This window comes from Schistocerca piceifrons, chromosome 3 (assembly GCF_021461385.2).
Source record: "Schistocerca piceifrons isolate TAMUIC-IGC-003096 chromosome 3, iqSchPice1.1, whole genome shotgun sequence".
Lineage (NCBI taxonomy): Eukaryota > Metazoa > Arthropoda > Insecta > Orthoptera > Acrididae > Schistocerca > Schistocerca piceifrons.
The window spans coordinates 941,878,487-941,903,815 of NC_060140.1; the positions used below are offsets into that span (position 1 = coordinate 941,878,487).

The 25,329-nt window shown below is 40.7% G+C and overlaps 1 protein-coding gene across 3 annotated transcripts in view; it reads right to left on the reverse strand.

The window, feature by feature from the left end:
* Positions 1 to 25,329, reverse strand: part of LOC124789814 (epsilon-sarcoglycan) — a 101,738-nt gene that overhangs the window by 29,593 nt on the left and 46,816 nt on the right. For 2 of the 3 annotated variants that reach the window (XM_047257295.1, XM_047257294.1), the window contains exons 4-7: positions 23,922 to 24,123; positions 5,892 to 6,066; positions 5,256 to 5,491; positions 2,907 to 2,966 (exon numbers count right to left, since the gene is read on the reverse strand). In XM_047257295.1, coding sequence (XP_047113251.1) covers positions 2,907 to 2,966; positions 5,256 to 5,491; positions 5,892 to 6,066; positions 23,922 to 24,123 — 673 coding nt within the window. The remainder of the gene's footprint in view (positions 1 to 2,906; positions 2,967 to 5,255; positions 5,492 to 5,891; positions 6,067 to 23,921; positions 24,124 to 25,329) is intronic. The other variant, XM_047257296.1, reaches the window with a different exon arrangement.

Consider the following 25,329-nt stretch of genomic DNA (forward strand, 5'->3'; position numbering starts at 1 on the left):
TGTTTCTTCCAGTTTGAATTCTGATGAATAAGTACACCAATAAAATTTTAAGGTTATGCTTTAGTTATTAGCTCTTGTCAATGTACTACATTTATCTTTAATGTCATACCTTTGGCTGCACAAACTGCCTTTTATCCTACAGAAAACTAGTCAATAATTCTTATACAAAAACATTATGTGCAGCTTATTTCTTTTGCATTATGTCCCTCTGGATTTAATATAACAGTTGCATTATTACACAAAAAGTCATTCCACTTGTTATGTATTAAATATAAAGAACAAAAGCGCTGGCAGGTCGATAGATACACAAACAAACACAAACATACACACAAAATTCAAGCTTTCGCAACAAACTGTTGCCTCATCAGGAAAGAGGGAAGGAGAGGGGAAGACGAAAGGAAGTGGGTTTTAAGGGAGAGACATATTTAAATATGTCTGCTTGTGTCTGTATGTGTGGATGGATATGTGCGTGTGTGCGAGTGTATACCTGTCCTTTTTTCCCCCTAAGGTAAGTCTTTCCGTTCCCGGGATTGGAATGACTCCTTACCCTCTCCCTTAAAACCCGCTTCCTTTCGTCTTCCCCTCTCCTTCCCTCTTTCCTGATGAGGCAACAGTTTGTTGCGAAAGCTTGAATTTTGTGTGTATGTTTGTGTTTGTTTGTGTATCTATCGACCTGCCAGCGCTTTTGTTCGGTAAGTCACCTCATCTTTGTTTTTATATATAATTTTTCCCACGTGGAATGTTTCCTTCCATTAAATATAAAGATTTATATAAAAGGGAAATAGTAGTGGGTTTACAACTGAACCTTGTGGTGCTCCGTGCTCCATTATTGACTGTTGCCCAATCATAAACATTCACCAGTGCACATCCAATGAATTACACAACATTGGTTTCTGCACTGTCTTGTCTATTACAGTTTCAGACATTCATTGGCTACGTCAATCTGGCCATAAAATATCAGTTTCACTAATAAAAATGCTGAGATTTACACAGTCAAATGGCAGCAACTCATTCTGTTTTATTATTTCATTTTTTTTGTAAAATTATGTGAATGAACATGAAAATGGTATTTATAGTTGACAAACCATTCTGGAATACAAATGGTGATTCAATGAATACCGTATTACTGCCAATTGCAACTTGTGACACACATGATAAGTAATTTATATTATACTCAATCTGTAGTCCAATCAAAATGCCAAACTGCAGTTGATTTTTCACCTTTACTTAGTTCTTATCTTAAATAGAGGAGGATATTTACCATAAGAACATGCACAAAAAATTTTGTATAAACTCTGATGAAGTTAACATGACATAACGAAAGCTTTGGATCAAGGCAACCAGGCAGATTCAGTGTTTCTTGAATTCTGAAAAGCATCTGACTCAGTACCACACCTACACTTATCGTCAAAAGTGCGATCATATGGGGTATCAAATGAAATTTGTGACTGAATTGAGGACTTTTTGGTAGAGGGGACACAACATGTTATCATGGATAGTGTGTCATTGTCAGATGTAGAAGTAACTTCAGCTGTGCTCCAGGGAAATGTGTTGGGACCCTTGCTGTTCATGCCATATATTAATGACCTTGCAGGCAATATTAATAGTAAAATCAAGCTTTTTGCAGATGATGCAGTTGTCTATAATGAAGTGCTGTCGGAGAGAAGCTGCATAAATATTCAGTCAGTACATGATAAGATTTCAATGTGGTGCAGGGATTGGCAACTTGCTCTAAATGTTCAGACATGTAAAATTTTGCATTTCACAAAACAAAAAAATGTAGGATCCTATAACTATAATATCAGTGAGTCACTGTTGGAATCCGCCAACTCATACAAATACCTGGGTGTAACAATTTGTAGGGATATGAGATAGAATGATCACAAAGGTTCAGTCATGGGCAAAGTAGGTGGTAGACTTTGATTCATTGGTAGAATACTGGGGAAGTGTAATTAGTCTACAAAAGAGATTGCTTACAAATCACTCATGTGACAAGTTCTAGAATATTGCTCAAGTATGTTGGACCTGTAGTAGATAGAACTAACAGGGGATATTTAATATATAAAGGGAAGGGCAATTTGAATGGTCACAGGATTGTTTAATCTGTGAGAGAATGTCACAGAGATACTGAAGGAACTGAACTGCCAGACTCTTTGAAGACAGATGTAAGCTATCCAGAGAAAGTATATTAACAAAGTTTCAAGAACAAGCTTTAAGTGATTATCTAGGGGTATACTACAACCCTCTACATACTGTTCACATAGGGATCATGAGGATAAGAGTAGAATAATTACTTCATGCACAGAAGCATTCAAACAATCATTGTTCTCACACTCTATATGTGAATGACACCCTAATAACTGGCACAATGGGACGTACCCTCTGCCATGCACCTCATGGTGGTTTGCAGAGTACAGATGTAGATGTAGAACATGAAATTCTAATTTGAAAACTATTCCACTGTTATATTCCCCTACACTTTTATATCAAAAGTGTAGACCGACAGTAATACAGTTTAATCATGTTGGGAAGACGCGGGCCACCGGCAGTACACCCAATTCTACGAGATGACAGTAATTCAGTTCATTGAATTATAAACCTAATGCCGATATTACAAAGCAGCTATTACATACTATCACATGATTTATGTACCCTTGCATCAGGTAGATGAGTCAGAAATATGAATACTAGCTTTCACAAGCAGGTTCAATCATACCAGGTTTTTGCAGTTATGCATCTGTAAATATTGTATTTCTAGTTTTTCAGATAGTTAATAGGGAAAATTACTGGATATAACACATATTGAAAAGCAAACTGATATATGCAGTAAAACAACTTAGTAGTATTAAGGAGTGAATTCTATGTTATATGGCATTCCATCTCTTCACTCTATTTCTCTCTCTCACCTCAATAATTGTTCAAATATATCAAACAGTGACTCAAAGTATTCATCTGATTCATCAAACCTGTCAAGAAGGAATATCAAAACAATATGAAAACATATGAAATATGATCAAACTCTGTAACTAATATCAGGACTAAAATGATAATAAATGTTGTCTATGAATGACATAAAATCAAATAATGGAAATTTGAGGCAGGAATATCAACAATGCAGGAAAAGATAGAATCTACTTATCACAAAGAAGGCACATTAAGTTGCAGACAGACACAATTAAAGTTCACATACAGAAAGCTTCCGGCCACAGCCTGGATCAGTAAGGAGAAATACACACTATTCATACGCACAAGCAAGTGTATCTGACACTGGAATTGGTGGTCGTGAGTGGATCAGGTGTGCTTACTTGTGTGTATGACTGGCATGTGTCTCTCTTTTGCTGTTGAAGGCTGAGGCCAAAAGCTTTACACAAGTGTCCTTTAATTGTGCCAGTCTGCAACTTACTGTATCTTCTTTACGGTAAGCAGCAATCTATCTTTTCCTACATTTTTAATGACATAAAATCATTATACAAGCCCACGAACATTGTTACTAGTCAATATAATAGTCCATCTTGGATGGAACACTACTTAAAATAATGGAAAGGCAACAACTCACCTTTAGCAGACATATGCAGTGTATAGATATGTTACAGAACACAGCTTTTGAGCCTTGGCTTTACTTCTGGCATAAAGTATACACATTCACAATACACACACAACCAGTTGGACACCCAAATGCACAATAGTGCAGCCACAACAACACTGCCAACATTGATTACTATTTTTATTTTTTAAAAATATACACACCTTCTCACGTTTCAGCCACAGCCATTCTCAGGACCACATAAAAAATCTTGATACATTGTATCTTGACAGTTCTCATATACACTTCTATCATAGACTAGTTGATGGCACAAGTGCACATAGGCTACTCTACAGAACAAGTATACGTCAGAACTGACAAGATACAGTGTATCAAGATTTTAAATGATGTGATTCTAAATATGGCTGCGACTGAAACACATTATGGTGAATAACATTAAATAAGAATAGTGATCGAGATGGAGAATTACAGTGACTCAAAATAAATTCATGACAAAAGATGAGCATACACAAAACATGCTAAAAGAACAACAATTACCATCATATTTACAAAAAATCATACAGCTGCGTCAAAATAATTCTCTCCGATTCAAGTAACATTTTGCAAGAGAATTTAAGTTGGTTGTATTACTAAATAAGAACTCAGTGACGCGAATGTGCAGATGCAAAATGTGCAGATGGGAAGTCTCCCTGCAATTTATCCCAGGTTCCCGTAATCCTCCTAGTCTCAGCCTTCAGTAGTCATTGTTCTTCACTCACCTATCCCTTCCCTGTTCCCACTCCAAAGCCTTTTATTGCTCCTACAAACAGCACTTTGCTGTCCCCTACCTCTAACTTGCCCTCCCTCCCCCTCCCAACCTCAGCCTCCTCCTTATCCCCATCATCCAGACTGCACCTCCCATTATGTGCAGTTGCTTGCAGGTTGGCCTCGGCAGCCAGAGACAGTGGTTATTTGCAAGTGACCTGCATTTACATGAGTGTGTTTGTATGTTGTCTATTTCAGAAGAAGACCTTCTGGCCAAAAGCTTGTGTGTTCAGTAGTCTTATCATTATTTCATTCCAGATTTTCCATTGTCTGATTTATAGAAATTTTGGATTTAAAGATAGGCATGTGAAATAGGGAATAGGCTTGGAGAACAAGGCAACAGTTGGCAACACTGTATAGAGGGCCACTGGCATCACCATGGATGAGAAACTCTCACACTGGACATCAGTGCACAAAGAGAGCAATCTGGTGTATACTTCAGAAGTCATATGGGTGATTCTCATTGCCTGTATGATTAGCCGCTCAAAAGCGGCCTAATTTAGACTTAAGAACTGTAACAGGTGTTTGTACAAGTTGGTGTCCAATCTCATGTTCCTTAAGTGTTAAAAGAGCAAAAACTATTTAAGTCCATCTTTAACTGCAGTTGAGATACAAATGAAAACAAAAAAAAGACGTGAAAAAAATAAATGGTTACTGGTATTCCAAACTTACAACACGAAATAATACTTTTTCTAAATGAATTTCAGAAGCAACATCATTGGCAAGATCAAGTATTGCCTCGATCTTCATTCTTCATTAAAAATAAATGGTTCCTTAGGGTGTTGTCAATCCTCCTCCCCTCCACTATATATATGAATGAAAGAACAGGCAATTTGAAAAGTAAAATAATTACAGTACTACAAACAAAAACTGAACTATCTGCAAATTCAGGGGTACAAATACTTACATCCCTTCATGGTGAAAGCAAAGTATTAAGGACAATATGATAACAAGGCATATCATAATCAGCATTGGCACTAAAATTGTTGCAACAAACTCATTAACATAACTTCTTTGTGGGACTTCTGCCTTTGAGGGTGCGGACCATATTGTATCTGACTCTATAAGATTATTGTAATGGTCCACTACACCTACTTCATGATGTGCCAGATGTCTCAAAGACGACAACTCTTCAGTAATTACCTGAAAATAGAATCGGGTGTTCATATCAGTCAGTACAGAATTAAATCACTATGAATAAAAGTAACTTGGAGGACTGTATACATATCTACTCAAGATGTGAGATGATATCATTACATGTTAACTCAAACTATAACTTTCAAAATTACTTAGTTCTAAACAACATCGTTTCATCAAATTCTCTTCATTTGAAAATAAAAGAAAGACAAAGTGCATTTCAGAACATGATGAAAGTTTGGCTTCCTGTTAACACCCTTAAGACTTCAAGTAAAATAATTAAACTATCTATTTTATATTGGATCTATTTTTTGCCTTAAATGGGATTGTTAGCTATGATGTGATAATTTTCCTGAATCAAAAAAGATGTGAATAATTTTTCATGCATTACCAGTGCACCACTTACCAATCTGAATGCACACCAATCTAATGCAAAGCCTGCATCTCTGAAGAATCTGTCAACTGTTGTACGTTTAAAATCTCTTGGACAGGACAATAATTTCCACAGTGGTTTCACTTCTTCTTGCAGCTCAATTAGTGCAGCAGAAAATTCAACTTGGCTTCCCAGCTTCAAAACTACTCTACAGCAAAGTCATATAATACAAAAATTAGAGCTCTCAAATTCATTTCAGGGCTTCAGTACATTGCAAAGCTATTTTTTGTGAATGATGAATTGATATTTCATGATACAGTACAATGCTGTGCTATACTGTCATATATACAAAACTCAAAACAAATAAACCACAGATCACAATGCTGTTATATGAGCTTAATTTAGCATGCTCTTATAAAATGATATATTACAATATTAGCTATGACTTTTATGAACTACCATTGAGATACAACAGAGACCAAGTTGTGTCCTAGATAATAAGATTGGTCAACAGCTTTAAACTCGCAATTATGGATGTGAGGTCTGCAGGGTACATATAAAAAATATGATTACTTATGGTCATAGTATGAGAGACTCAACATAAAGAGATATCTACATTAACAAGATTCTTCAATCAGGCTTAGTGATTCAACCTATGTTAATATATTGGAGAATCTACTGAGCTGTATTACACCTTTCACTAGAGTCTATTAGGATTGTGAAAAATCCAAAACTGAAAAAGCAGTAACGCAGGACGATTTCATATCATAAAAGTTATTCTGAGCAGTCCTAGAAGTAGTTTTCAGATTGTAAGTTGGTGGAAACAGGGGTACTGTTTATTAATCAAACATACCTAACCTACCTTCAGTTTGCTGATGACATTATAGCGTTGGCTCTAGAGCATATAAACGTCAATAATGAATGGTTGAATGTAATAGAGAAAGAATGAAAGGGCTATAGTAGACATCAATTAGATTTATTTATTATGATTTTCAGTGCCGCTGAAACAAGTTAGTTCCAAAAACTTTTGGCTGATGTGGTTTTGTCATTAACTGTAAACAGATCAGATCTTCTGTAAAGAAGGCCCAGTTCTCCGCTACACAGCAGGTGGCCTAGGTCTTGCATTTCACCAAAGATAGTATCGATTTAGCCTAGATTTGAGTATAGGTCTTGCAGTGTGTTGCTCCCAAACTCATCCTGTTCAGCACCCTTCACCCAGAGTAGTTGTTGTCACAGCCAATAGCAGGTTCCTCTTTTGGAAGTACAGGGGATAGGCAAAATAATGTGAACACCTGTATTACTTGGGAATAGTTTATTAACATGGAGTTGGACCCACATTTGCCTAGAATACTGGCATATAATAACTGTATAATCTCCAGTGGAATGTTATGTCACTCTTCGATCAGAATCTCTTCTAACTCCTGTAGTGACGAGGGAGGCAGAAATCTGCTCCTGAATCTGCGCTCTAATATCACCCACAAGAGTTCGATAATGTTCAAGTGCGGGAAATGTGCTGGCCAGGGAAGATACTGCAGTCCAGTTGCATGCTCCTCATTCCACGATTGAACTGTCCTGGCTTTGTGAATGGGTGTATTATCATCCTGAAATATGACATCATTGTTGGGGAACAACATTTGAATCATAGGGTGCACCTGACCACTTAAAATGTTCACATAATTGTTGGCTATAACACGGCCTTTGACAATAATGATGGGACTAGCAGAATACCACGATATGGCTACCCACACCATCACACTTCCACCTCCATGATTAAGTGTTGGAAGCAAGCAATCTGGAATGTAGTCTTCTTTTGGCGTTCTCCAGACATAAACCCGACCCGATGTTGGAAATAACGAAAACGTTGACTCGTCGGACCATACGATGGGTTTCTACTGATCAGATGTTCAGGATTTATGCTCCTGACACCATGTTTTGCTCCTGACCCCATGTTTTACACTTCTTTGCATTTGTTGTCATCACTAATGGTTTCAGTATAGCAGCTTGTCCATGAATATTCTCTTTATGGTGTTCTCAGCAGACAGTGTTGAAAGATACGGGGTCTCAAAGATGGCTATTGAGCACTGCAGTCACTTTAGCTGCCATAGTTTTGTGTTGTTTTGACACAATTTGTGTTAGCATGCAACGATCTCTGTCATTTAGTTTTGATTTGTGCCCACTATTACGTTTACATGATGATGTCTTTCCATGTTTTAAGAATGCTGTCTTGGCTTTTGAAGCAGTTGCTCTTGAAACATTCAGTAAGTTGGCTGTCTGGGTTACTTGTGCTCCAGCTAATTGGGCCCCCACAATCTGCCCTCTCTGGAACTCCGTTAGGTCTTTCATTGCACGTCGACCTCAGCATCTGAATGCAAATACAAAGTGTGCACTACTCATAAACAACCTGCACTGATGCCTAGTCCATACTGAACACTCACAGTCCAGCACAACACATGATTTACCTGGATTGTTGACCGTCAAACGCAAACATCCCATTACTACTTTAGTTTACAATATTTTGCCTATCCCCTGTGTACCAAGGGTTGTTTAGATCTGTCCTCCACTTCAGCAGCTGGTGGTGCTTGTGGACATGCATTAGCACCCGAGTTCTTTGTAGGAAATTTTTCCTGCACTATAAGCATCTCCTAGGTGGCTGCAGAGTATGCATTGGTTGACAGGGGTGGACTTCCATCTTTGCCCACTCCAATCTTTGTACATCCATCTTCTGATACGTAACAGGTCAGCAGGTGTTACTATACCTTTATGTAGTAAGCATGACACGTTCAGCTGTAATTACAGGTGTTATTTTATGTGTAATTGATTTTTACATCTACATATCTATACTCTGCAAACCACCATCAGGTGGATGGCAGAGGGTATGTCCCATTGTACCAGTTATTAGGTTTCCTACCTGCTCCAGTCACGTACGGAGTGTGGGAACAATGATTGATTGAATGTCTCTGGGGGTGCAGCAATTATTCCAATCTTATTCTCAGAATCTATATGTGAGTGATGCACAGGGGATTGTAGTATGCTGCTGCAGCCACCATTTAAAGCTGGTTCTTGAAACTTTGTTAATAGATTTTGTCACGATAGTTTACGTCTATCTTCAAGAGCCTTCCAGTTCAGTTCCTTCAGTATCTCTATGACACTCTCCCATGGATTAAACAAACATGTGGCCATTCATGTTACCCTTCCATTTATATGTTCAATATCCCCTGTTAGTCCTATCTAATATGTGTCCCACACAATTGAGCAATATTCTAGAACTGGACGCACGAGGGATTTGTAAGCAATATTTTTTTGTAGACTGATTGCATTTCCCCAGTATTCTATGAATAAACCAAAGTCTACCACCTGCTATACCCATGATTGAGCCTATGTGATCATTCTATTTCATATCCCTACAAACTATTACACCCAGGTATCTGAATGAGTTGGTGGATTCCAGCAGCAACTCATTGCTCTTATAGTCACACAAAATTTTAGATTTCTGAACATTTAGAGCAGGTTACCAATCTTTTCACCACGTTGAAATCTTATCAAGATCTGGCTGAATATTTATGCACCTTCTTTCAGATGTCCTCTTTGAGGGTATCTACATCAAAACTGGTGACCATGGCGTGATTGTGGCAGCAATCATTACCAAAATACAAAGGACAACTACAACAAGCAGAAAGATATATATGTTCCTCTCCCAGGATTGGAATGACGCCTTACCCTCTCCCTTAAAACCCACATCCTTTCGTCTTTCCCTCTCCTTCCCTCTTTCCTGATGAAGCAACCGTTGGTTGCGAAAGCTAGAATTTTGTGTGTATGATTGTGTTTGTTTGTCTGTCTATCGACCTGACAGCGCTTTCATATGGTAAGTCACATCATCTTTGTTTTTAGATATATATGTTCAGTAAACTAGATAAAAAATCATTATTGTCATATCTCAATGAGGGACTTGAAACTTTCAGAATGTAGATGGACTATGGCTCAAGTTTAAAAGAATAGTTGACGAGGCACTGGATAGATATGTACCTAGTAGAATGGTTCATAATGGGAGGGAACCTCCATGGTATACAGCCACTGCAAAGAAACTTTTAAAGAAATAGAGATTACTGTATAATAGGTGTAAAGCAAATCATACAGCTATAGGTAGAGAGGTGCTGAATGAAACGCATTTGGCTGTGAAGAGAGCAATGCATGATGCCCTCAAAGAGCACTGTAGCAGAATATTGCCAAATGACCTTTCACGGAACAAAAAAATAATTCTGGTCGTATGTAAAGACCGTCAGTGGCATCAAAGTTAGTGTCCAGTCCCTACCGAATCAGACAGGAACTGAAGTTGAGGGTAGAAAATCAAAGGCTGAAATACTTAACTCCAATTTCAAATGTTCCTTTACAACAAAAAACCCAGGCGAATTGCCTCAATTTAATCCTTATACCACTCAAAAGATGCATGAAATAAGTATTAGTGTCAGTGGTGTTGAGAAGAGCAAAGGTCCAAGGCCTGATGGAATCCCTGTCAGATTCTATACTGAATTTGTGGCTGAGTTAGCCCTTATTCTAACTATAATCTATTGTAGATGTCTTGAACAAATAACTGTGCCCAGTTCTTGGGAAAAGGTACAGGTCACACCCGTCCACAAGAAGAGTAGTAGAAGCTATCCACAAAACTACTGTCCAGTATCCATGACATCAATTTGTTGTAGAGTCTTATAACATATTCTGAGCTCAAGCATTATGATGTATGTCAAACAAAATGACCTCCTCAATGCTAACCAGCATGAATTTCAAAAATATCAATCATGTGAAACCCACCTTGCACTTTTCTCACATGACACACTGAAAGCTTCGGATCAAGGCAACCAGGTAGATGCAGTATTTCTTGTTTTGTGAAAAGTATTTGACTCCATACTGCACCTACACTTATCGTCAAAAGTTTGATCATACGGGGTACCAAGTGAAATTTGTGTCTCGATTGAGGACTTTTTGCAGGGAGGACACAGCATGTTATCTTGCATGGAGAGTCATGTCAGATGTAGAAGTAATTTTGGGTGTGCCCCAGGGAAGCATATTGGGGGCTTGTTGTTTTTATTGTATATTAATGACCTTGCAGACACTGTTCATAGTAAAATCAAGCTTGTTGCAGATGATGAAGTCTATTTGTTCTCGTTATATACAATATATTTCCATCATGAGTGGAGTTCCTATTTATCTGTCCTAGGTAGTTTCCAGAGAAGGCATTTAGTGAAGTTTTACAGGATGTCTTATCAAGTCCACCACAACCGTTCATTGTTGGCGCACAGGAGGGAGGGATGGCGACAGAGAGAGAGAGAGAGAGAGAGAGAGAGAGAGAGAGAGAGAGAGAGAATCTTCTGAAGCTCGAAACTGTATACTGGAAACTTAGGAGGAAGTAACATTTTGGATATATGACAAACGGGGACTGAGAGAAACATTAAGATTTGCTTAGTCAAACTGGAGAAAATATGGAAGTAATTAACTGATACAATAGGATACTGTTGATAGGACATTTTTTTCTTATGTGACCAAGCTGAGGACTAGCATTAGAAATGGTGTTAAGCAATGTTAATTAATGTTAAGATTCACAGGTAGTCTTAACATAAAATGCTATGATCGTTAATGAACCAATTTTATTTTAAATTGCCTTAAAAGGAGTTCTGCATCAATGGTGCTTATCATTTTGTATGTTAAAGATTTGGAGAGATGGTAGTTCTGAGGGGAACTGTTCACATTTCTGAGTTCAATGTACCTTACATACCTGTGTAAGGTAACAAGGCGTTTCCCTTACAGCTGTGTACAACTATTTTGAATGTACTCAGATAGTAGGGCTACTAGAGTAGGTAACAATGTTGTTACCTTTATAATTTAAAAGAACATAAAACCTTCCTAGATATCTCCACTATGAAAGCCATGTTCAGGGCAGCAATGTCCATGCCAAAACAGTGTTCACATATCAATACTCTGCCTAACATGAAATTGATTATATAAAGAAAATATCTAATGGTCCAGTTAACATTAATGCAAATTTAATATACAGCTAGAAGTTAAGTTTTGTGCGCTGGTATGGTAAATTTTATAATGGGAGTTTCAGCAGATAACCACACCTGGGAGGGTTTTAAAATTTTTCTGCGGGGTGGTAGTTATGGTTTGGTTAACCTTTGTAAGGGAAAATATTTTTATATTTTGTTGAAATATTGATTAATATGGTTATGTCTTAAGAGGTGATTTCATGCCTACGCTTAACTTAAAAGGACTTAGACTTAAGTAATAGGCACTAATACCTAAGCAAATTTTATCATATTTATGTGTAAGATGGGAGCTGCTAAGTCTGTTACTACTATCATTCCATAGGCTTTTCATAGTTGTGTGTTATAACCAATTTTTGAGCCTACAGTGCGTGAAGCTGGTGGTGTCTATTCTACAGGATTGCCGAACAACTTTATTTTATGGCCCACCAGCGAAGTTGTTCCCTCCCATTCCATGCTATATTTCTTTGGTTCTAACACTATTAATATTACATTTCCTTTCTTACTTCCCCACCTGAGACACACTTCTATTCTCCCTCCGCCCACATTCAATAGCTCCATTGTGTGAGCCCCTATTTCATCTGTGCCCTGATGCCTGTTTTGACAGGACAGCCCAAGTAGTAGTAACACTCAAGTAACTTCCATACAGAAGTGTGGGGACTCTGAACAATAATATCACTGGCAAACAACAAGCCATACTTGATATGCTCTGTACTTTCATATTGAATGGACACTGTATATTGCACTAACAAAAACGGCATGTACAGAATGCAGCGCACTTGGTAATAAAGCACTATCATATTGCCTAGACTGTGAAAACCCACCACATTGTTGACCCCTAGTTGTGAATATGTGATTCGTGTTTGCAATCGTGATCGCCTGCAACCATGCTGCACTTACGACAATGTCATCTTGCCGGGCATTCGACGTACACCGGTGCAAGTGTCACGGATGTGTGAGGTGAGAGTGGCTACTGGCATAGTGCACAGAGTGAAAATTTTGATCAACCTCAAATTACTAGCATATTTTGTGTGTTTACAACAATGACATGCACCAATAGTTACTCTACATGTACAACAATAGGAACACTACATCAGTGTTCCACATATTCATCATCACAGTGCCCTCACTGTATAGAAAATTTCATTTGACAAGCTGCACCTCCACCGACCACAACATCACCAATGCAGGCAACACAACAACAACAATAATGGGCTTCTGCCCCCATATTATCAACTGGTCTCCTTCTGACGGTGACTACCTCTAGCACCAATTACACAGCATAATTTCACCAGTCAACTGTGGCGATTATTCTGCATTTCAAGTTTCCATGGACTTGCCTCAGGCAGCATTCTGTATCAGGACAGAACAACAGCAACTGGCTAACAATTACGGTGCCATTTTGCCATCGCCACCGCAGTCGCCAATCGGCGGAAAGCACAGCAACTATATACCACAACATGCACTCTGCACGCAAGCTGTCAGCGCACCACACCCCCTTGCTGGGCTGAACATTAAGCTCTTGCTGTTCTGTGCAGATGACACTATGTTATAGTTCACTACAACTGAATGCTTTTTTGCACACTGAGATATTACAGACAATTCAGAGAAACTCATCACTCTACTATGTCACTAGGCGAGCATGTCAAACTAGCGAGTGACACCATCCTGTCATCGCCGCCCTCCAATAAATACGAGATGGTGAAACGAGCGATTCTGAGAAGACTCGCTCACCCACCAGAACAATAACTACATCAAGCACTGTACGAAGCACGCCTTGACAATAGCACTCTGTTACAGCTGTGGTGCCACCTCCAGAACTCAAGTGACACAGGGTCATCAACGAGCACAAGCTCTGCTCTATCTGGCTTGCCAAGTTGCCAGCTGTGGTCCAGACAGCACTGATAGCCCACGAGCAGCAGCAACCGATGGACGACGACTCACTCTGGCCAACGGAATATATGCCCTCGTCTGTCAGGATAACCACTGCCCAGATGGACCACCCCACAACAACATGCCATACCGCAACATAGGTTCACCACAACCCACTGCAGCAGGACATCTGAACCACCCCAGCATTAGCAATGTTCAGCCATCATGACGAACAACCATGGCTGAAATGGAAAACACTAATGCTGTGTCTGGTACCACCAAACATTCGGTGATAAGACACAAAAATGCCAATATCTGTGACGGCGCCCAAACGCCGCCATTGGGCAGGAATAGACGCACTCACCCACCATGCTTTCGGACATGTTCACCCCAAAAGGAAGTGGATGCATTTTTGTAACAGACGTAAACAACACCCACTTCCTGACTGACACAGGGTCCGATGTCAGTATACTCCTACAGTATCTTGCCTTGGCATGATCCCCCTCAGAACCTCTGCACCTCCTGGCTGTCAATGATGTTGCTGTATGAGTATGTGGCAGCACAACCAGAACAGGACTTTTGCTGACAGAATACAATGCATGTGGACTTTCTACATAGCTGATGACACACAATCAGTTCTCGGTGTGGACTCCTTGTGATAGTTCAAGCTTTCTCCTAACTTGAAATGGTCTGCATGGTACCTGCACGACACACACACGCTCCCAATGGGGCCCCACTGAGACTACAACATCAGGATGTGCTACTGGCGGTCCACTGGTTAATCCCCGCACCAATACAACAAACCTTCACTGCACAGGACAAGCTGACTACAAACCAAATACAGCTTCTGGATGCATGTGTAGAAAACCAATCATTGCACCTATGACTTCAGTCACTTACACAGGAGCTCAACATGGACCATGCTACAATCGATGTATTAAAACAGCAACACCTACACTGATGTACGGGACCCACAACCTCCTGGTTGGCTGCACCAGAACCACACCCACAGTCAACCTGGGCAGACACAGCACAGGTATATACACTCCTGGAAATGGAAAAAAAGAACACATTGACACCGGTGTGTCAGACCCACCATACTTGCTCTGGACACTGCGAGAGGGCTGTACAAGCAATGATCACACGCACGGCACAGCGGACACACCAGGAACCGCGGTGTTGGCCGTCGAATGGCGCTAGCTGCGCAGCATTTGTGCACCGCCACTGTCAGTGTCAGCCAGTTTGCCGTGGCATACGGAGCTCCATCGCAGTCTTTAACACTGGTAGCATGCCGCGACAGCGTGGACGTGAACCGTATGTGCAGTTGACGGACTTTGAGCGAGGGCGTATAGTGGGCATGCGGGAGGCCGGGTGGACGTACCGCCGAATTGCTCAACACGTGGGGCGTGAGGTCTCCACAGTACATCGATGTTGTCGCCTGTGGTCGGCGGAAGGTGCACGTGCCCGTCGACCTGGGACCGGACCGCAGCGACGCACGGATGCACGCCAAGACCGTAGGATCCTACGCAGTGCCGTAGGGGACCGCACCGCCACTTCCCAGCAAATTAGGGACACTGTTGCTCCTGGGGTATCGGCGAGGACCATTCGCAACCGTCTCCATGAAGCTGGGCTACGGTCCCGCACACCGTTAGGCCGTCTTCCGCTCACGCCCCAACATCGTGCAGCCCGCCTCCAGTGGTGTCGCGACAGGCGTGAATGGAGGGACGAATGGAGACGTGTCGTCTTCAGCGATGAGAGTCACTTCTGCCTTGGTGCCAATGATGGTCGTATGCGAGTTTGGCGCCGTGCAGGTGAGCGCCACAATCAGGACTGCATACGACCGAGGCACACAGGGCCAACACCCGGCATCATGGTGTGGGGAGCGATCTCCTACACTGGCCGTACACCACTGGTGATCGTCGAGGGGACACTGAATAGTGCACGGTACATCCAAACCGTCATCGAACCCATCGTTCTGCCATTCCTAGACCGGCAAGGGAACTTGCTGTTCCAACAGGACAATGCACGTCCGCATGTATCCCGTGCCACCCAACGTGCTCTAGAAGGTGTAAGTCAACTACCCTGGCCAGCAAGATCTCCGGATCTGTCCCCCATTGAGCATGTTTGGGACTGGATGAAGCGTCGTCTCACGCGGTCTGCACGTCCAGCACGAACGCTGGTCCAACTGAGGCGCCAGGTGGAAATGGCTTGGCAAGCCGTTCCACAGGACTACATCCAGCATCTCTACGATCATCTCCATGGGAGAATAGCAGCTTGTATTGCTGCGAAAGGTGGATATACACTGTACTAGTGCCAACATTGTGCATGCTCTGTTGCCTGTGTCTATGTGCCTGTGGTTCTGTCAGTGTGATCATGTGATGTATCTGACCCCAGGAATGTGTCAATAAAGTTTCCCCTTCCTGGGACAATGAATTCACGGTGTTCTTATTTCAATTTCCAGGAGTGTACTTTGCACTCTGTCTTGCCTGTCTCCCTGGCCCACACCAGTGTCCCCTCAACGGTGTATTTGTGTGCTATACGGAACAGAATGGTCCATAGGATTATCACTCACTGGGGCCCATGATATGACACAAGGTGTGTAGACTAGATCCTCGAAAACTCAATGCTGCAAAAGAAGCAGTCGATCAAATGATGTCATCACACCTTTCGGTTTGTTCAAGTTCTTGGTAATGTCATACAGACTAAAAATGCTGCACATATGTGGCAGCATTTCATTGACGGTGTGGTTTTTAATGTCCCTAATTGCTACGCCACATAGATAATTTATTAGTGATCTCTAAAAGCAATGAAGCACATGACAGGCACCTCAAACAAGTCCTTGGTGCCTTAGATCAAAATCAACAAGGACAAACTAGAGCTTTTCCAGATGCAAAGTCACATTTCTAGGACAAACTGTCTCCGCTTCAGGAATATGACTGACAGATGGCTGGTTGATGCTCGTATGAAATCTTCCATGACCACAAACATTCCATGACCTCTGGTGGTATCTAAGAATCTTAATTTTTTACCAGAGAAATATCCCACATGCAGCAGACATCCAGATTCCCCTCACTGATGCATTAATAGGATAAAACACCCACAGACATTGCTTGCTCACATGGTTTGAAGACATGCAAGTGGTCTTTGCACGTTCGGGCAACAGTTTGGTTTCAGCAGTGGCTTTAGCGCACCAAGTGTTGGGCGCGCCTCTTACAATCACTACCAACATCAGCGAGATAGCAATAGGGGCAGTACTCCAACAAATCACCAACAAGTAAGTGCAACCACTTCAGTCTTTCTCCAACAAGCTGTCAAAAGCCCAAAAGTACTCTGTATTTGACAAGAACTTTTAGCAATAAATGAAGCCATCCGCTATTTCAATGAAGATACTGATGGGTAAGGGGTTGTGATTTATACAGACCATATGCTACGCATGGATGTGATTCGACATCTGTCAACACAAGTTACTCTGAGACAATTTAGATACATGGACTATAATTCTCAGTCTACTATGGACGACTGTAATTATGGGGTTTACGGGGAGCAGATAACACAGAGCAGACTACCTCTCATGGGTCAATACCATATCGCTTCAACAGGACTATCTCAAGCTTGTCACTAACTGCTTCATATGGCCAAACATTAGAGACACAAAGCTATGGACACACGTGTGCACTGCTCGTCTACAAAGCAAAGTCGGCTGTCAGGCGTAACTGCCAATAGGTCATTTCACAGTTCTGTGGGGACGATTTTGTCACATTCAATTGGACCTCATCGGCCCTTTAGTGGAATCATCAGGACAAAAATACATCCTCTCCTAGGCTGATCATATAACATGACAGGTTGAAGCGACTCTGCTGACCGACATTACAGCAGAAGCCACAGCTATGGCACATGTGCATACATGGCTTGTCCAGTTCAACTGACCACTCACAATAATGGTGGACTAAGGACAACAGTTAGAGGCCTCACTAAAGCATTATGCAACATGTGTGGCACTGACCACTGGCGTATGACAGCAGACCACTCGCAGGGTAATGGTCTTGTCGAGAGGTAGCATAGCACAATGAAAGCAGCACTCACGTATCACAGTGGTGAATGGGCAGAAGCACTCCCTTGGGTCTTTCTAGGGGTGTGCACTGCTGCTAAAGAGAATCTATAGGTGTCAATTGTTGAATTGCTATACAGAGGGACACACTAATGGCAGACCTTTTCACACCACCCATGGACAACAAAAATGGTTCAAATAGCTCTGAGCACTATGGGACTTAACATCTGAGGAGGCATGGACAACAGCCCACAACCATTACCAGTACTACTACAAGCAGTACACAGAAGAATTCAGTGCATCACCATTCCACCACCAAGGCCCCACACAGCACCACCTAAAACTTCGTACACAAGGCACTGGCCACGACGCAAATCATCATGCTGCGTGACGACATGCTCCGACCTGCACTCCTCCTACAAGGCCCCATACTGAGTCATCAGCCACAGCAACAACAGTTTTCGAATCAAGATCAACGGCAAACAGACAACACTGGCCATCAACTGTATGAAGCTGAGGTGGGCCCTGGAAGATCTTTCCACCAGCTCCACATCACATTTGTCGTCACCGTCTACATCAACAGAACATGAACGACCGGCATCCCCCATGCAATGGCCAACAACAGTGGACGACGAAGTGCCACTTCCCACCTTGGTGTCTGGCTGACCACAACGACTCCAGCGGCACCTCAGGGATTAAAACCTCACATAAGTAGCGGTAGTGATTCATGATGAAACAAGGGTAGCTTTAAATGAATGAATAAGTACATATGTACTGTATTTCAGTAAACGATTTCAGTGCATGGAAATACTACTACAGTAAACACACTGGATCAATTAACAACACTCTTTATTTAAACCTATCTGGTTATGTGGTGAAAAAATAATGATAATGTCCAGGAATAATAATAGATAATGATAAAAGGAAAAAAGTAATGTATAAAATAAAGTTTGTGACAAAACAAGCTGAGATAATTTTGCTTCCCCTCTTGTTTTGCCATCTGCATCCTTAAAATTCATTTTGTTCTTAACTAATTACCATTAACATATGTGAGTATAATCTGCATTTTCATAAAACAGGAAGTTTGGCCATCAGTTTTAAAGAATATGGCACCAAATCTAACTTTGTGCTTAGTTTTATGTTGTTGTTGTTGTGGTTTTCAATCCAGAGACTGGTTTGATGCAGCTCTCCATGCTACTCTCTCCTGTGCAAGCTTCTTCACCTCCCAGAACCTACTGCAACCTACATCCTTCTGAATCTGTTTAGTGTATTATCTCTTGGTCTCCCTCTACGATTTTTACCCTCCATGCCGCCCTCCAATGCTAAATTTGAGATCCCATGATGCCTCAGAACATGTCCTACCAACCGGTCCCTTCTTCTAGTCAAGTTGTGCCACAAACTTCTCTTCTCCTCAATTCTATTCAATACCTCCTCATTAGTTATGTGATCTACCCATCTAATCTTCAGCATTCTTCTGTAGCACCACATTTCAAAAGCTTCTATTCTCTTCTTGTCCAAACTATTTATCGTCTACGTTTCACTTCTATACATGGCTACACTCCATACAAATACTTTCAGAAACGACTTCCTGACACTTAAATCTATATTCAATGTTAACAAATTTCTCTTCTTCAGAAAAACTTTCCTTGCCATTGCCAATCTACATTTTATACCCTCTCCACTTTGACCATCACCAGTTATTTTGCTCCCCAAATAGCAAAACTCATCTACTACTTTAAGTGTCTCATTTTCTAATTTAATTCCCTCAGCATCACCTGGTCTAATTCAACTACATTCCATTATCCTTGTTTTGCTTTTGTTGATGTTCATCTTATATCCTCCTTTCAAGACACTGTCCATTCCGTTCAGCTGCTCTTCCAGGTCTATTGCTGTCTCTGACAGTATTACAATGTCATCGGCAAACCTCAAAGTTTTTATTTCTTCTCCATGGATTTTAATTCCTATTCCGAATTTTTCTTTTGTTTCCTTCACTGCTTGCTCAATATACAGATTGAATAACATCGAGGATAGGATACAACCTTGTCTCACTCCCTTCCCAACCACTGCTTCTCTTTCATGTCCCTCGACTCTTATAACTGCCATCTGGTTTCTGTATAAATTTAAAATAGCCTTTCGCTCCCTGTATTTTACCCCTGCCACCTTCAAAATTTGAAAGAGAGTGTTCCAGTCAACATTGTCAAAAGATTTCTCTAAGTCTCCAAATGCTAGAAACGTAGGTTTGCCTTTACTTAACCACCTTCTAAGATAAGTTGTAGGGTCAGTATTGCCTCACGTGTTCTAAAATTTCTACAGAATCCAAACTGATCTTCCCTGAGGTCAGTTTCTACCAGTTTTTCCATTCGCCTTTACAGAACTCATGTTAGTTTTTTGCAGCCATGATTTAGTAAACTGATAGTGCAGTAATTTTCACATCTGTCAAACCTGCTTTCTTTGGGACTGGAATTATTATATTCTTCTTGAAGTATGAGAGTATTTCACCTGTCTCATACATCATGCTCACCAGATGGTACAGTTTTGTCCGGGCTGGCTCTCCCAAGGCTATCAGTAGTTTTAATGGAATGCTGTCTACTCATGGGGCCTTGTTTTGACGTAGGTCTTTCAGTGCTCTGTGAAACTCTTCACGTAGTATCATATCTCCCGTTTCATCTTCATCTACATCCTCTTCCATTTCCATAATATTGGCCTCAAGAACATCGCCCTTGTATAGAACCTCTTATACTCCTTCCATCTTTCTGTTTTCCCTTCTTTGCTTAGAACTGGGTTTCCATCTGAGCTCATGATATTCATGCAAGTGGTTCTCTTTTCTCCAAAGGTGTCTTTAATTTTCCTGTAGGCAGTATCTATCTTACCTCTACATCCTTACATTTGTCCTCTAGCCATTCCTGCTTAGCCATTTTGCACTTCCTGTCGATCTCATTTTTGAGACATTTGTATTCCTTTTTGCCTGCTTCATTTACTGTACTTTTGTATTTTCTCCTTTCATGAATTAAATTCAATATGCTGGCTGACTAGCCTGAAGGACCCGATGGGTCAATTGGTGAGATAGACACTGAGGCTTCAGGAGTATAATGTCACAGTGGTATGCAAAACTGGATGCAAACAGAAAGACACTGACTGCATTTGAAGGACTCCTTTGGCAGAACACAGTACCATGAGGGAAATCTAAGTTAAGCCACTGCAGCACCAAACAACACTGCTGCTCAACAGAAGGAAGATACAACATAGATGAAAACAACAGAAGCTTTGAAGAATGAGGAAATGACCAAATGAGGATTACAGTTTATGAACAGACTATTGATATGAGGAACTATGATCTGATGAGACCCAACCACCAGCAATTATTTGTTATTTCTTGTTTATCATTTCTATAATATTTACAAATTTTGTAAATAACTGCACTCTCCATCCACAAGATCAGTTGTGTTCTGGCCCTGTGTTGATGTTATTCATAAATGTGCTTGTAGTGTTATATTACACTGATGATCCAACTTTTGGATTTGGACCTGAGTGTGGTTATGCTGTGACATTCCTTGGTTTTGAGGCCTGGTAGCAATGCTAACCACTACGCCACACTAATGACGCCCGAGCCCACAGAAATATTTATAATTATTGCACTAAAATCAGACAGCCTATGACATACTTATACCCACACAGATATGCGAACATCTACACAGATGTATTAACAAGTACACAGATGTTGTAAATGTGTTAACAATGTGCGAGAAGATAGATTGCTACTTACTGTAAAGATGACACATTAAGTCGCAGACAGCCACAGTTAAAAGACACTTACACAAAAGTTTACAGCCACAGTCTTTGTCAGAAAAAGAAAGAGAAACACACAGGTCCCTCTTTCCCACTGGGCATACTGGGCACTGGTCCAGTCACAGTTGTGCCAACAGAGGTTTGCCAGATTACATTGGACAATAGTTTGGTCACAGTGTGTCTGATCTCAATCATTGCATTTTTGGTGGGATCAAGGATGTTAGGATAGGTTGGGTCAGAATCTGTTCTGTCAAGGAGGTTAGCGACTATTTTAACCTCCTTGGGTAGGATGGATGCCAGGATGTCCCTGTGCTTGGAGACAAGTGCTGAATCGCCACTTTCACTATGAAAGAGGGCACAATATGCAGTTAACAGATACTGGTCAGCAATTATGCTTCTTAATTTCCTTGGGAGGAACACTACATAAGACAGTTTCTTGCATACTTGCTTAGTGTGTCTATTCCATGTGAGTCTGTGGTATATTACAAAACCCAGCAGTTTCACAGCTTCTACATTGTTCAGATACATTTGTTTTCTGAGGCTGCATGACATACTGGTATGCTGAGTTTTGCCTGTAAATATTTTCATCATAAATGCAGACAACACCCAGTGTACTCATTTGGTAAGCAGACCCTGCCAACATTCATACCTGGAAAATGTAGAACCTGTGAAACTGCTGCGTTTGTAATAGACCATGAATTCACATGGAATGAACACATTGTGCATATGTGCGAGAAACTGTCATGCAGAGTATAACTCCTGAGCGTAGAAGCAGAAATTGCAATAATTCTTTTTGCTTGTTAGGGGAAGATTTTCAGTGGGTCAAAATACACTGACAGATTTTGTTTTCTGGTTGCTACAGAGCAGAGCGCAAACACTATAAGCTGACAATCAGCGGCGAGTGTAAACAAACTAGAATTATGAATGCCAGAGGGGAGGGGAGCCATGTGGGGAAACAAGCCCCCCCCCCCCTCCCTCTTGCAGGGCAGCCCCAGCCTAAACCTGCTTTCTCTTTTTATGCAAAAGCAGAAATGATATGTAGTCAGAGAGATTGCCGATCCCTTCTGGTGTTGTGAGCTTTGTAACTGAACTCCATAATGGACCAGGATTAGTCTCTTCACTCATTTCAAAATAAGAAAAGAAAACAAAGGGCAATGCACAACATAAAGCTTTTGGTAGAGGCTACCATGCAATTGCTTACTGTGGTTGACAATGTTATGAGCAAGGTAGTTCAGGTCTGACCTCTATCTGTGCCTATACAACCATAGTTTGAAACAACCACCACCTAAACCACCAAGTTACATTGCGCACAATGTACCAACTTTTAAACTTCACCTAGCAGTCAAATGCACATGTTTCATTGGTTTAAGATGCTAGATCCCCCCACTGAGTCATATGTTGCATTATGCAGTCTGTACCTTATACAAACATTCAACCACCCACAACCGGCCTGGCAACAGAGCTTCAAGTGAGCTCACTGATAAGCTGTTACAATTATGCACTTTTTAGTTTGCAGACATATTGTCACACACATTATTTCTCCAAATTGGGCTTTGGCAGATGATGTGCAATACAGTAACTGAAAATTGGTTACATATTCGATACTTTTAAGTAGGAGATAAGCTATTCCACACTATCTCTGATACAACAGATCTTCTAGATACATCATCATCATCATCACCATCATTATCATCATTTCTACTTTGTTCCATCTTATTTGATAGATTGACATATGAAGCTTTCCCACTAATCTACAATTCACTATGCAATATCATTTATTAGGTGATCTTGCATTTTTGCATTTTATGGCAGAATTCACTTTTATCAAAAATATGAGTTTTTTAGGTCCCCAGTGATCACTTATCTCAAGATCTGTCATTCCGTCAATCAGTTAGCCCCCGAGAGGACAAATCATGAACCTATCAAAATGAATGCCAACACATGTACCTTATACAGACACTACTTCTGAGAAAGGTTTTTTTTTCATGTCGGACATGAAGTCTGCTATTGGCTTTGTGTGATCATGGGAAACCATGGCATTTGCTGAGCATTTTTATATGGTGGCTAAGAAAATCCAAACTCCAAGTGTCCACTTGCCTCCAGCTCCACTCAATAGTTATTTGTGCTTGCTCATACCTTACTTGACACACCACATGGACTGCGATGGCCAAACTTTTAACATATCTCAGCTGCTGTCTGCCAAGAAGTGAGTGTTACTTTATAGATAGCATGGGAAGAGAAGGTTATGCCATTGGCACTATGTGCTACAATAAATTCTTAATGAAGATAACTCTTAGCTAAAGTTCAAAACATTCAACTTACCCCTCCCTCTCATTTGGGCTCAAAGGTAATCTGGCTCCCAGCTGCACAGCTGATTCAAGGAATGTTACATATAAATCAGCATGGCTCTGTGGCCACAGATTATTTCGAAATACGTCTAAGAGTCTGTTCATTCTAAGTTCATCAAACATATCCTCAACATTCAAGTTATCAATCTTCAGCTGGACTTCATATTTTGCTGGATCTGGAAACAAAATTATTGGTATGTGATCAACTGCAAGAGTTTCATCTTTGTAATATTTCATGAAGCAATTATATTTTAACTAAAGTTCAGTCTTGATCCCAACACTTATGTCTCAATAACATAGGTGACTGGTTTCCGTTATATTTATATAACCATCTTCAGACCCATGGCTTCCTTGGAGGATGATAGGCGGAGCTCTCCTCAGCTGCTACAAAGTCATAGTTTCCAAAAATGTTTACCAAAATTGTATTTCATGAAGCAAGTTGAAAGCACATTGTTGTACCCTTTTCAGGTGGTTGAAGCAGTTTAGGAGACTCCTGGCAGGAAAGTTGAGGGGAAATAGGTACTACACAGGAGAGATGTGGAGGGCCAGAGTATGAAAAACTGGTAATGGGATATGGAAAAGATACAATTGGTGAGGTAAGGTTGTGATATAATTCTATTAAACTCACTGATCTTATTATAAATCCAAGACTGACTGCAACCACTCGATATATGGGGTGTCTAAGGAGGAATGCTTAATATTCGGTGATATGATGGGAACAATCATTCGAAGCAAAAATGTCTAGTCAACATGGGCTGTAAAATGCATATCTTAAGAACTATGAGCACTTCTTCATCTTTGATACTGTGAAACAAATCTCTCTTAATGCAACCTCTTTGATTTCCATAATTTGAGTGGACATAGTATGGACAAAAAAAAAAAAAATTGTCTGGTAAACATGAGCTCTAAAATGCATACCATAAGAGCAAGAACACTTGTTCATCATCCTTGCTGCTGTGAAACACATCTCTACTACTGAACAAGTGATCATAGCTCTTTACAGTATGCATTTTAGAGCTCATATTTACTTGACTTTTTGTATTGAATGATAATCCCTGCCATATCACTGAATACTGACCATTCCTCCTGGGACACCCTATATACTTAATTGGTTACTTTGAAGGGAAGACCATTTTTAACAAAACCTAAAATTCTCATGTAGTAAAAATTATTTCTGTTGTAACATAGCAGACACTTTTGCCCACTACATAAAACTGCTTGAAATTATCCATCCCTTCCATATGGATCTTTTTACTTGTACTTAGTTAATCAGATTCCTTCACGTTGTTTCTGTTTTCATACTTTGTTTCTCTTTGAAAAGCATAAGTAACTGATGTATCACAGTTGACACGCAAGGTCAAGCTACTATGGATTCGCTCGCC